Source organism: Eulemur rufifrons, chromosome 29, assembly GCF_041146395.1.
Source record: "Eulemur rufifrons isolate Redbay chromosome 29, OSU_ERuf_1, whole genome shotgun sequence".
Taxonomy (NCBI): Eukaryota; Metazoa; Chordata; class Mammalia; order Primates; family Lemuridae; genus Eulemur; species Eulemur rufifrons.
Window position 1 is genome coordinate 52,602,012 of NC_091011.1, and position 12,962 is coordinate 52,614,973.

At 32.3% G+C, this 12,962-nt stretch overlaps 1 protein-coding gene across 2 annotated transcripts in view; it reads left to right on the top strand.

Moving 5' to 3' along the window:
* SEMA3D (semaphorin 3D) overlaps positions 1 to 12,962 on the top strand; it is a 202,284-nt gene that overhangs the window by 152,390 nt on the left and 36,932 nt on the right. For both annotated transcript variants that reach the window (XM_069461870.1, XM_069461871.1), the window contains exons 9-11: positions 6,986 to 7,100; positions 8,291 to 8,360; positions 10,550 to 10,694. In XM_069461870.1, coding sequence (XP_069317971.1) covers positions 6,986 to 7,100; positions 8,291 to 8,360; positions 10,550 to 10,694 — 330 coding nt within the window. The remainder of the gene's footprint in view (positions 1 to 6,985; positions 7,101 to 8,290; positions 8,361 to 10,549; positions 10,695 to 12,962) is intronic.

Below are 12,962 nucleotides of genomic sequence, written 5' to 3' on the forward strand. Positions count from 1 at the left end.
ACCAAGCTCTTCAGCATAGTGTAGTACCCAAGTCCTGCATTTCTAATAATCTTTATAAGTGTTTGAAGTAGTTAGAAAAACATGTTCTCCATTTCTATTTGCTTTGTCGTTCCCCAATGGCAAATCACAAACAGTTGTCTCTAAACACTACTTTTTTTTGAGAAATTTTTTTTTTTTGCCTTGAAAATCTCTATAGCATTTTTCCCTTAAAAGCTAGTGTGTTCAATACCTGTCATAAAGGTTTGCTGTTTTTTCATTTTTTTCTCTTCTCCCCTTTGTCTTAGATGGTTGCATTTGTATATTTTGGATTCCTCTGCTACTAAGGTATCTCAAGATTATTAATAGGTGAAGTAAAAGACTCTATGTTCTTGGTTGTCAAGTTGTCTAAAATTTGTTTTGGATTCCTAAGTATAAAAGAAAGGCATTAAAACCTCTGAAAACAGTGAAAAGCAAGTGCCAGTAGATCTTATTCTGGTAAGAGAAAAGGTGCCTATAAAGTTCTTTTATTTAAAAAAAAAAACTGCTTACTATAACTTCAGTTTCTCAAGGAAATAAGTGAAGAGATATTTTTTTTCTACATGTTAAATGTTTCTATACGTTACATAGTTATTTCTACAACTTACTTAACCTGAGTTGAGTGCCAAATATGGTTATGTGAAGACTTAAACAATTCATAGCCATTTTCTTCCTGATTAATATTATTATTATTTTCTTTCCTTTTTTTTCCTTTTATTTTTTAATGGTTAGAACTCTTTGCTTTTATCCCAATGAACCAGTTATGTGAAACATAGTTACAGTGTTGCAACTATTGCAAAAGAAGACTCATGGGCGGAAAAGGAAAGTACAACATAATTTGCTCATTTGATTTAGTCTGCACAACTTCACTATCTTCCATTGTTCATTTAATGTATTGAAATATTTTCATTTAAGCTCTTCCTTGCAGTGTAATGACATATTTTAATATATATAGTGTACCCTTCTAATGAGGCTCTTGGCATCTTATTCCAGGTTAACACTTCTTGTTTCTAGGACATCATGATTATAGTTTCAAGCTTGCAAATAGGCCACCCTAAGTTTGCATTATCCTTATCGTTATTATCTATTTACGGAGCCTCAGGCAGATCTTTTGTTTTAAGTTTTCAAAGAAACATTCTAAAATCTGTCCCTAAAAATAACTCAGTGAAGATTGAGGCAGCACAGAGAGAAGATTGTATAATTACTGTGAGACTTATTATAAATGGATAATCAGACAATGAATATGAATGTTTGTATTGAAATAAACAGACATTAAATCTAAAACACAAAAGTACTAAATTTCCTTAATCTTTTTTGTTAAATTTGTAAAAATGGTCAATAGAATGTCTGTGTGTTTGTCTCAATGTGACAGTTTCAGTGATAGAATAAGATTTTTATTGATTTACAATACTTTAGTATTTATATCACACTTCAAAAGAAGGTGGGTGTTGTTAATTCAAGCTAAAATCTCTGAGAGTAAATGTTGTTAATGGGTAGAACTGAGGAGGAGGGGACACACAAAAGATACATAGATTATGGTTTTCAAAGTGTTTCAGAGAATTCTATTCCCTTGTCTGCATAAAGATGGAGAAGAACAGCATTGGGCAAAAGAACTAAATTTTAAGCAAAAAGGAATTTATAACCTCTAACTCCAGCATCAAACTTTTTTTAAAGTTTTTATGGTGTGTCATTTTCCAGTGGCTATTACTTTGAAACGCCTGATGTCTTTCAACTTAAACTCATTAATCTAGTTACACATCTCTCAATGCACATCAGTATTTTAATAGAGTAGAACATGTTTTCAAATGTCTTAGAGACTTCACTGATTTTAGAAAATGTTCTGCATTTAAGAGCATAGGTGCTGAAAGTCAATTATTGCATTTTCCAAGAGCTTCTGTTTTCCAATATATAGGTGAAAATGACAATATTTATAAAGTACTGAGAGATCATTAAAGAGAACGGTATATACAGATAAAATCATGTTTAACAGAAGACCCAGCATAGTGACCCAAAGGTCAAAAGACGCACTCAATAAAAGTTCATGTGTGACAGCTTCTAGCTACTCTCCATGTCTATGTAAGATTTATAAGGGCTTGAGTTTACTGGGACAGTAGGAGGAAAATGTAATACTATTAGCCTGCCGCATAACTGATCTACTTATTAGTAGAGACTGTGATTAGGAAATCATAGTAATTCATAACTTGCAGCTATTGCCCTATCAAATGACTCGGAGGTACTATATTTTAATGCCGTTGAAGGATTGCAAATTGTGTTTTGTTTTGTCTTTACTTTTTTCTCTTTTTATTCATCACTTTAAAATTAAGAAATATTGCAAACGTGTAAAAAGCTACAGAGAAAAAGAAAACAGGCACCCTCAGTACTCACCACCCAAATTGAACACATGTGATCAGGCTTGTTTATATTTAATTTCTTTGTTACTTTCATCTGCATCTTTATGTAGAGGGTGTCAAGGCTTTTGGCAACCTAACCACAAAGAGTCTATGATAAATAGTGTAGAGACACATAGAAGTGACTGGTGACCAAGAGCTGCTGATTTTGACATCTCAATAATAAATCTATTGTGTTGGTGAGACGGTTGTATTCTTTAGAACTTCACAAAAATAAGCAAGGAGGTGACAATTTAGTACAAAAGTGGTTACCTCCCTTTCAGCTCTCTTCTGGGCTTAAAGCTCTTAGAGGGGATTGTGTGGATTTGCAAACAAATCCAGAGATTGAGAGCTGGTCAACAAAGTCAGCCCAACTGACACTTCCCTACAGGAGAAATACAACTCCTTGTAAATTGAACTTTGCTATCACAGGTCATGCTTCTGGATGTCTGTAAGAGTTACTATCCAGTCATGAAATGCTTATAATCCATTCTTGAGAGCTATTATCCCAGAAACTATACTTGTTTCCCTGCTGACAGCAGGTGGCTTTCATCTTTGACCTGGATTTTTTTGCTTTGTTTTCATCTTTTTATTCCTTGAGGGGTTGGGAAAGGCTGCTGGAGAGGTAGGCAAGAACACCTAAAGTTTATTTTGTTCAAAAAATTGCAATTTCTACTTTGTCAGAGTAAAAAGAATGTAGGTACAGTATAAATCCTATTCCCATCCAACAAATCTGGAGCTAGTAAAATAGAATTTTTTCATGGTTACATTTAAATATGGGCGATATTTGCAAATAGAAAGAGGAGAAATGTTTGAAAATGGACATTTATTGTCACTTTTATATAATAGAATGTTTAGAAGAGAATGTGATTGCTCATTTTTATGATGAAGTATTGTTATATATACTTGTTAAACAAATGTCCTTAAGTAAATATTCTAAATATATATTTATTTATTTAGCAAAATAATTTGAGCACCTATTCAGTGATAAGAGGAAAACAGTAAACCAAATATAGTCCCGGACATTATATTCATGATCACTGATGTATTTCTTTATATATCTTGAATCAACGCTATTTTTAGTGTTCATTGCCAACCCTCTAAAAAATATACAAATATAGGCAAGGGAAATATAATAAATACCATAAATATACAAGAAGAATCATTAAAATAAAAGAAAATTTACTAAGGCTCTTCCTAGTACAAATAGAGACCTGCTAAGAAATAGAGAAAGGCTGGATACATGCCTTTAAAAAGATATAAATCAAGGGTCATGAGGAAGGTGAGGAAATAGCTTATATATTTCAAATTTATTAAAAAATCTCTTATTTTCTTCTAATTCTAGATGCACATTTTCTCACTGGAACTCTACTGTACCTGAACACAGAATTCATTTTAACATTAGGAGGAAACATCAATATTTTTTAATAACATCTAGATTTCTATTTATAAAATTTTCTGAGGATATTATCTTTAAAAATAAGTCATATGTAGATAAACATGCTTTCACATCTGCAAACATCTGAAATTATCCAACAGCTGGCTGAAATATTTTTATTTTTGAGCAATGCTACTAATATGCAAAATATAAAATTAAGAGCAATTATAGGTCTGGCACGGTGGCTCACGCCTATAATCCTGGCACTCTGGGAGGCCGAGGCAGAAACATCATTTGAGCTGAGTTCGAGACCAGTCTGAGCAAGAGCAAGACCCCAACTCTACTAAACAGAAAAATTAGCTGGGCATCATTGCACGCACCTGTAGTCTCAGCTACTCAGGAGGCTGAGGCAAAAGGTTCACTTGAGCCCAGGAGTTTGAGATTTCAGTGAACTGTGATAATGTCACCTCACTGTACCCAGGGTGACAGAGCTGGACTGTGTCTCAAAAAAAAAAAAAAAAAAAAGCAATTACCGACATCCTTGTTATAAGAGGGTCATTATACAGAATATATTATGTACTTTTTTCAAAAGAGAACTCTGATATTTCATTTCTTTGCCAACTACTAAATCTTTAGTAGTTCTTCACTGTGTACTTAATAACATACAGACACTTTGGCTTGACATTAAAGCCTTCCTTGATCTTATCCCAATTTACTTTATAATATTTTCTTCCACCATTTTAATTGATCCCAGTCTTCATCTAAACCCAATTTGTCTTGGTTCTCCCTACATGTTCTGTATTGTTCCACCATTGTCCTTTTCCTCTAGTTTCTAGAACCTAGACTATTTTCTTAACCAATCTCTGAATATGTAGTGTGACCCCAGCTATCATTGTAAAGACTCAGTATGAAATCTAACTCTTCAGTGAAGCTTTTCCTCATTTTCCCACTACAAAGAATTTCAGAGGAGATTCAAACTCTTGGGCTTTCTGAAGACTTTTATTAATTTTATCTTTTATTTTTAGCTATTATTGACTATTAAACATGTATTTATTAAATGCCTGATAGGCAGGGTGTTAGTGACGTATCTGGAAAATGGACATTTATTGTCACTGGAGTAGGTTGAGTGAAGGGAGTTAGGGAGTACATTTTCTCATGAGAATTAAAAATTATTAGAAAACCAACTAAAAGTTATGCTTTTTATTATTGCCGTGTGTCAGCAATTCTAAATTGTATCAGTGACAAAATGCTACTGCTGGCAGAGTCTTGTTGGTCCAGGTTCTAAATGATTGCTGTGGTTCCTATTGTGTTTCTATCACATATATGTATATATGGACATGTATATGTATAGTCAGCCCCCAGCACACATAAACACAGCTACACACATAGTCTAAGAGTAAGTTCATAATAATTTGAAATAATTTAAAATTTAAAACAGTGAGATATAGTGCAAACTGTCAGGTATGATACTTTGTTCATTCAAGTGCCAATTTTTTAGTTCATACATGAAATATTTTATTGAATTTTAATGCTTTTAAACTTCAGAATTATTCTTCTTTTTGAATTGTTATTTGTTTTAAACCTAAAGAACAAATCAAGAATATAATAATGATTGCTAATTTTTACAGAGCTGTTACTGAAAATTATTCTGTGGTGTAGTGGAAGGGAATATAAAAAACGATTCACTCTGGGTGTCACATACAATAGATACACCCTTTGTGTTAGGTGCTAGGGCTATAAAAAAAAAAAAAAAAAAAAAAAGTCCTGTGGTCTCCAGTCTCCCTTCTCTCTTTCCTTCCCCCTTTTTTCAAGAATAGTAAGTATTTATATGCCTTTGAATTCTCTTATTTGTTGTAGTCATTTAGATGCTTTTCTCTAACTTAGTTTAATTTCAGAGATAAAAGAAGCACAGAGAAGATAGTTCCTAGAAACTCAGACTTGAAACTTAACAGTTAACTTTTCACTAACTTTATAGAACATGGAATGATTGAAGGATGAAAAGTTTCATATCATTTATACTTCAGTGTAAATAGATTAATGGAAAACATGGCTCCAAAAGTAATTTTTGAAAGTCAAAATTAAGTACTTAATATGTTTGTTCTATTAATCAGTCTCATTTTATTTATTAAAAGCAGAGCAGAGCTAGTTGAGTCCAATAAATGAAAAACTGTGATTATTCAGTGTTCACATGGATATATTAATTTAAAAATAAGAAATATATCTTTTTATGTTGAACGAGTGAATAGTTGATAATTGATAATAATTGATTTAAATGTTTATGTTTTGCTAAATATCTAAAGGACATTTTTAATAAAATATCTCAGAGTAAAAATAAAGTATAGAAAATATAGATTAATATTTTAAAAGGATTGTTTTTATATGTATGTTATATATATGTTTATGTTGCCTTGATGTTTAATTAGTAGGACACTAAATTTGGAAAAGACCATTTTTAAGCCTCTATTACAGACATACTTCTAAAGGATGCAAATATTGTTTTTAATCCTATAAATAACATACAAGTCAGTACTAGCACTTATTGAACTCAAGTTTCTTGGCACTATGCTAAGCACTTTACACAATTTTTCCATTAATCATCAAACTAGCCATATTTCAGCTAGGCATTGCGGCATGTGCCTTTAGTCTCAGCTACTTGGGAGGATAACTTGAAGCCAGGAGTTCAAGGCTGTAGTGTGCAATTATTGCACCTGTGAATAGCCACTGCACTCCAGGCCAGGCAACATAGCAAGACTCCATCTCTTAAAAAAAAATAATAATAACAATTTTAAAAAATTAATCATATTTTAAGACATTAGCTAATCATGTTTCAAGGCATTGACCATATTTTATCAATGAGAAAACAGAATCTTAGAAAATTAAATAGTCTTTTGTAGGTCATGGAGCAAAATAATTGGCAGAGATGAGATTTGATTCCAAGCCTGCCTTATTTTCTGTAGTCTTGCATGCATTTACTCATTCAGTAGAGCAAAACTACTTGAATTGCATCCATGTAACCATGAGAAAAGCATTTAAGGTTGAGGAACAAAACTGCCTTTTCCCTTATTTTAAAGGGCAAGGACTAAATATCTAGGTTGTGTGTCGTTCTAAACACTGACATTGATAAGACACTACCTGTGATAGCCACCAGTTTTTGTTGGTGATAGAATCATGTTGGTAAATCTTCATTCCTTTTCCCATTTTTCAGAATGACGTAGGGGGACAACGCAGCCTTATAAACAAATGGACGACTTTTCTTAAGGCCAGATTGATTTGCTCAATTCCTGGAAGTGATGGGGCAGATACTTATTTTGATGAGCTTCGTAAGTCACATGTTCCTTCTTTCTTGGAAAAGTCTTAATACATAATTAAGTAATTCCGCATGAATTTTATTTTAGCACCAAATGCCTGATTATATGTAGCCCAGCACATAAGAGTGTAGGAGTGGTTCTTACTAAAATTTGCACACACAAAGCACAAGGAGGTGCTCTAGGTCTGGGCATACATTATAACGAAGTAATTCCTCTAATTGTTAATTGTTCTCAAAGTAAGTGAAGGAAACAAAGCTACAGCAAGAGACAGAAAGACATGAGCTCTGGGACTACAAAGTTCATACATTCTCCATGCAGTCTTTCATTTTCGTAGGAAGCACCGTCTATAGGTAGAAAGAACTTGGGTTCTTTATTCCGCGATGCCCTCTGCTGGAGAGTACGGGAGATGTGGTGAACTCTGTCTCCCTAACTTGTTAAGGAAAAGCGTACTCAGAGAAGCAATAAACAGGTTCTTCTATTTCATTTATCTTCTTCGCCCCTCTAAAAGCTCCTCCCAAGTTAAAAAAAAGTATTTTTTTGGTTGTATATAAAGTTATAGTCATTAACTTTTATCTTCCTGAACTTGTTTTTGGTTTTGCCATGCAATGTAAAAATGATTATCTCTATCACTGATGATTTCATCAGTATTATGCTTTACACTATTAAAGTATATATTCAGTATTTGTGCATGACCTCTCATGTTGTATATAATCACACTCACATCTTAAATAATCTTTTGAAGAATATTATTTATATTTAATTTACTATCAATTCTGTACTAATTACAGGTGCAACTATTTTCATATTGTTACCAATTGAAATATTAATAAATTGGCCCAATTACAGGACAAGACTTTTTTACACTGGAGAGTAAAAATGATTACATATTTTTCTGGTTTCTATTTTGTATAAAATACAAAATTTGTAAATGGAAACAGCCATAGAGATTATCAGTCAAATCATCTCATTTATAAGTGATTAAGTAAATATCTAAGAGGTTAAATGCCCAACTCAGTGTCACATAGCTAGTGAGAAAAAACAATCTTTTACCCTTAATTTCTTAAGGAATAATATAGTGACTCTGTTATCTTAATTTTATATACCATTGAGAGTTTCAGAAATATTGTATTATTAAAGAAGAATCAAGCTTGTTATACTGAAAAATAAAAATATAGTAAATAATTATTTTTCCCCCTTAATAGAAGATATTTATTTACTCCCTACAAGAGATGAAAGAAATCCAGTAGTATACGGAGTCTTTACCACAACCAGGTATGTTCAACAAAATGCTTTTAATCCTTCTAGTGAATTTTATATGTATGTAAGCCAATATAGATGTATGATCTTGTTGTTCCTGCCTTTGTAGTAGCATATCATACACATTTTTTCATTTTACTTTTTCAGTTAGTGTTTCTTAAAGATGGGACTAGAAGTGAAGATGTTTTCCTAGTTTTTACCCCTGTATTCTTGTCTTCTTTCTGCGTAATGCTGTCCTGTACCTATCATTGCGGCTCTCTGACTTTCTTAATAATTGTACTAGCATCTATGAAGCTTTCTCAAAGAATATTTGAGCCCTGTTGCCTCAATTTTATTTTGCTCATTAACTTACACTTGACTATATTCAAAGCACATTCTTACTCCTGTTACATATGGCTGCCTACATTCTTGGAAATACTTTTCACTTTTTTGATAGCTCTGCTATCAATCTTTATCAATGTATATAGATATTAGTATTGGAGGAATTGAAGGTGTTGATATTGGTATTGAAGAACTGGTCTTCTTGTCTCCTTTTGAATAAATTCTTGAACTATTTTATATGCAAATTATGGTTCAATTTTTTTCTGCCACATGACCCTCATTTAGTTCACAATACTTTATTCATAAGCTGAAATGCACTATAGGTTCAGAATATATCAGAACACAAAATACTATCTCATTAATTATAAGATATAGAATGTGAATGTTAAATATAAGAATGAAGAAGATACTCTAAGAAGCTGCTATTTTGAACTCCATTTTTCTGTTAATTTATATCTGAATGTAAAAAAGGTGCAAGAAGTGCCTGTAGTTAGTCAAGTTAAGTATCTCAGCTCTAGTTCTCTTGGCATCTTTCCAATCACAGAACTTTCTTTGAAGTCACTGTGTGTTCCACACACAAGGCACTGATATGTGCCAGGAAAATGTAGCCCCAAGATAGTTCATTTTTTTCTCCTATTAAGTTTCTGCCCACCCAGAGTGTGAAGTTACAAGTTAGCTCTTTGTTCTTGGCGTACTTTATTGTTTTATTTTTAATGCCGTCCTGAAGACTGAGGTAATGTCGGAATGCACATCACGTCCTTCGTTCAGTGAGAAGCCATAATTAACCTGCCATGATGGCAATGCCATTAAGCGTGATGTACCATCCCTTTAAAATGTCATAGGCAGATTATGTGATTTTATGAGAATTTCACCTCTCTTCTTAGCAGCTAGTTTTCTCCCACTTGCCTGTTTACCATTACCTCTCAATGTTTCCCATTAATGTCATTCCAACAATATTAATAATTGAGTTACTCATGCTAGAGAGTCATTAATTCATAATGTGTAATGCTGAGATATTAATAGTATGTCTCTTAGATCATAAAGAGTGATCTTGTTTTTAAGAACAGGAATCACCAAAAGTTTTAGACTCAAAATATCTTTTTAATTTCCAGAAATAAAAAAAATCTGATAAATGTTAACAATTTTTATCATTAGTTTGAAAAAATTTGTAAAATTCCTGTGGAGCTTTTTTGTCTCTTAATACTTCCTCAAATACTGTGTAACTATAACTTTAAGTGTCAGATAAGTTACTGTAAAATATAAGCTCATGAATTCAAGAAGGAGCAAAAAGAAAAAAGATTGTTTCAACATTTTAAAATCAGTTTAATAAAAATCATATGAATAAATTATTTAACAGCCAATATTCATGAACATTCATTCACTTTAAGAAAACAGATGAAAAAGATGATTATTCATATATCTAAATGATTCCATTTTGAAAAAGTAGGCAATGTAACTTTTATAAACTCTTTGAAAAGCATTATGTTATAATAACTTCAAATAAAACTGAAGAATGTGGATAAATATAATATTCTTTTCTGCATATTCCTATCTTCCAGCTTTTCTAGATAATTGCTATTTATCAGGTATCAATTTACAGGAAACCTCCTCCCCAAAAACTTAACTGGCAGCCCTATACTGGGTTCCCATCTGTGTGCCACTTAGTTAAATATAATTACCAGTAATGTAGCTATTATCACACTTTATTCATAATAGAATTGCTTGGTTATAAACAATGTGAAGACATAAGCACATTTTGTCTGCAGCACTTATCAGACAGATGTGCTAAGTAAATTTTTTCCACAGCACCTGGTTATAGTAAGTGCTCATTAAATGTGATTGAATGAATCTGTGAATGATTAAATCGTGTTGCTTTCTTTCAGCTCCATCTTCAAAGGTTCTGCTGTTTGTGTGTATAGCATGGCTGACATCAGAGCAGTTTTTAATGGTCCATATGCTCATAAGGAAAGTGCAGACCACCGTTGGGTGCAGTATGATGGAAGAATTCCTTATCCACGACCTGGTACAGTATGTATTCAACCTAATAATCAAATTATTTTCTTAAGCACATATCCAATTCCTAGTTTTATTATAATAAACTATGCTATTTGCCACAGCAACATGCACTCTAGATTTTTAAATAACTATTATTTATTTACATTGATGTATTAGCATTTCCATCCTTCACTGATACTTAATGTCTCTTTTGAAAAAGAATTTTAAATACTTTGGGAAACAATGAACTATATTGCAAGGAGCAGACTCTGCTGACAATATAGATCTTATCCCAACATGTCTATAAGATCATCAAAATGATTAGTTGTCTAGAGTGACAAATATTATAAATTAGCTGGAAATGCCAATAAGTATTTCTCCGTATCCTTCCTAACACTTGTCTTTTGTTTTTATAATATCCATCCTTAAAGGTGTGAAGTGATCTCACTGTAGTTTTGATTTTAATTTTTCTGATGATTAATGACATTGAACATTTTTTCATGTACCTGTTGGCCATATGTATGTCTTTGGAGAAATGTGTGTTCAAGTCTTTAGCCCATTTTTAATTGGGTTATTCTTTTTTCCCTTTTACTATTGTTTTCTTTGAATGTCAAAGCTGTACTTTCTAGTTTTATTTATTTATTGTTGGGCAATAATATAGCACTTAGGATGTGCAGGTAACTCTTCTAAAAGTTTTACAAATCTTAAGTTACTTAATTCTCATAAACCCTAGAAGAGCCATTTAACATTATTCCTTAATGAAACAAGTGCTATTAATTCCATTATACAGGTGAGGAATCTCAGGCACAGACAGGTGTAGTAATTTGCCCAAGGTTGCAAAGCTAGTGAATGATGGAGCTGGGTTTTAACTCCAAGCTCCAAGTTCTTGGTTCTTACGATACTATAAGTCCAAGTTCTTAGCTCTTATACTAAGTCATAGCTCTTAGTTCTCATACTATGATACTGTACTTAAAAGTATGTTAAATATTTTTTTTTTAACCTTCCATGGAAGATTTTTACGTGTGTGTGTGTGTGAGAGAAAGAGAGAGAGAGAGAGAGAGATTAAAATTTGGAAAAGACCTCTAGCTGGGGAAATTTTACTTTATTAATATTTTGGGATTAAGTATCATAGACTATCACATACTAAACTGTTTCCACATGAGTTTGTTTTAAAAAATAGAGACTGTCACCATTCAGGCCATGAATTTTTTTTTTTTTTTCAGTTATCTGGATGTTATAGGAGAAAGAATTTAAAGCTGAGACTATCCACATTAGTTACAAGAAATGTTTAGCATATATGGACACAGCAGTTGAGTCTTGTAATACTCAGAAAATTAAAATGCATCAAGGTTACTTTATTACCCAATTATAGTGTAAGTTAGAGATGTTGTAGAAGTGGTTGCTGTCAGCTCCTGCCTGAAGAGCTATGAATGTCATGTGAGGCTTGACGAGAACGCACATGACTGTCCTTGTAAGTACACAGCCACTTCTCTGAAATGTGAATAAGTGACTGCCCCAAAATAGGAAAACATAAATGTCAGTGCTTTTCATCAATGAGAAGCACCAAATTATGCTGCTTACTACTCAAAATACAGTGTTTACACTGTAGAAATTTTCTTGAAAAGTTCAAAATTATTTGGCAAATTATATCTAAACCATCAAAAATACTTAACTTTCTTTCTAACAATGTAGAAAAAGAAAAGCATAATTAGGACTAAAGAAAAGCCATTTAACATTATTTCTTAATTCTTTCTCAACATCACTATTTCTAATAGATTTCCTATGAGAATTTTTTAAATGTGCAAACATTTGCATCTGAAGTTGAGCTTTGAGAATTATGCCTTATAACTAATCTTTTACCTGTAGCCCCTATTAAGGCTACAATCAGTAATGGAAACAGGAAGACAAAGTGTCTGTCTGGAGGACTCCACTAGAAAACTCTTTTTGATCAGGTAAATCATAGCATTTTATAGAACTTAGAGTGGTTTTTAAAATCCTGCTCAAAATAGGGGAAAGAGGTTCCTTCTAATTGTATGTGATTATATATGTGCTGATTATATATGATTATATATGTGCTGTTTTTAGATGAGGAGCAATCACATAAATCAGTATAAATTTATTAGTATAAAAGTAATAGTCTGATATTTTAAAATATTTTTTAGTGACTAACCCTGTCCAATTTGTTCTGTGCAAGAATAGTAACAACCACTCCTACTAATAGCTTTACAGGCTGTATCTAGAAAGCTATGGTAGCTAAAGGATAGCAATTATTTGCAAGTAACTAGATACTTGTATATTCTC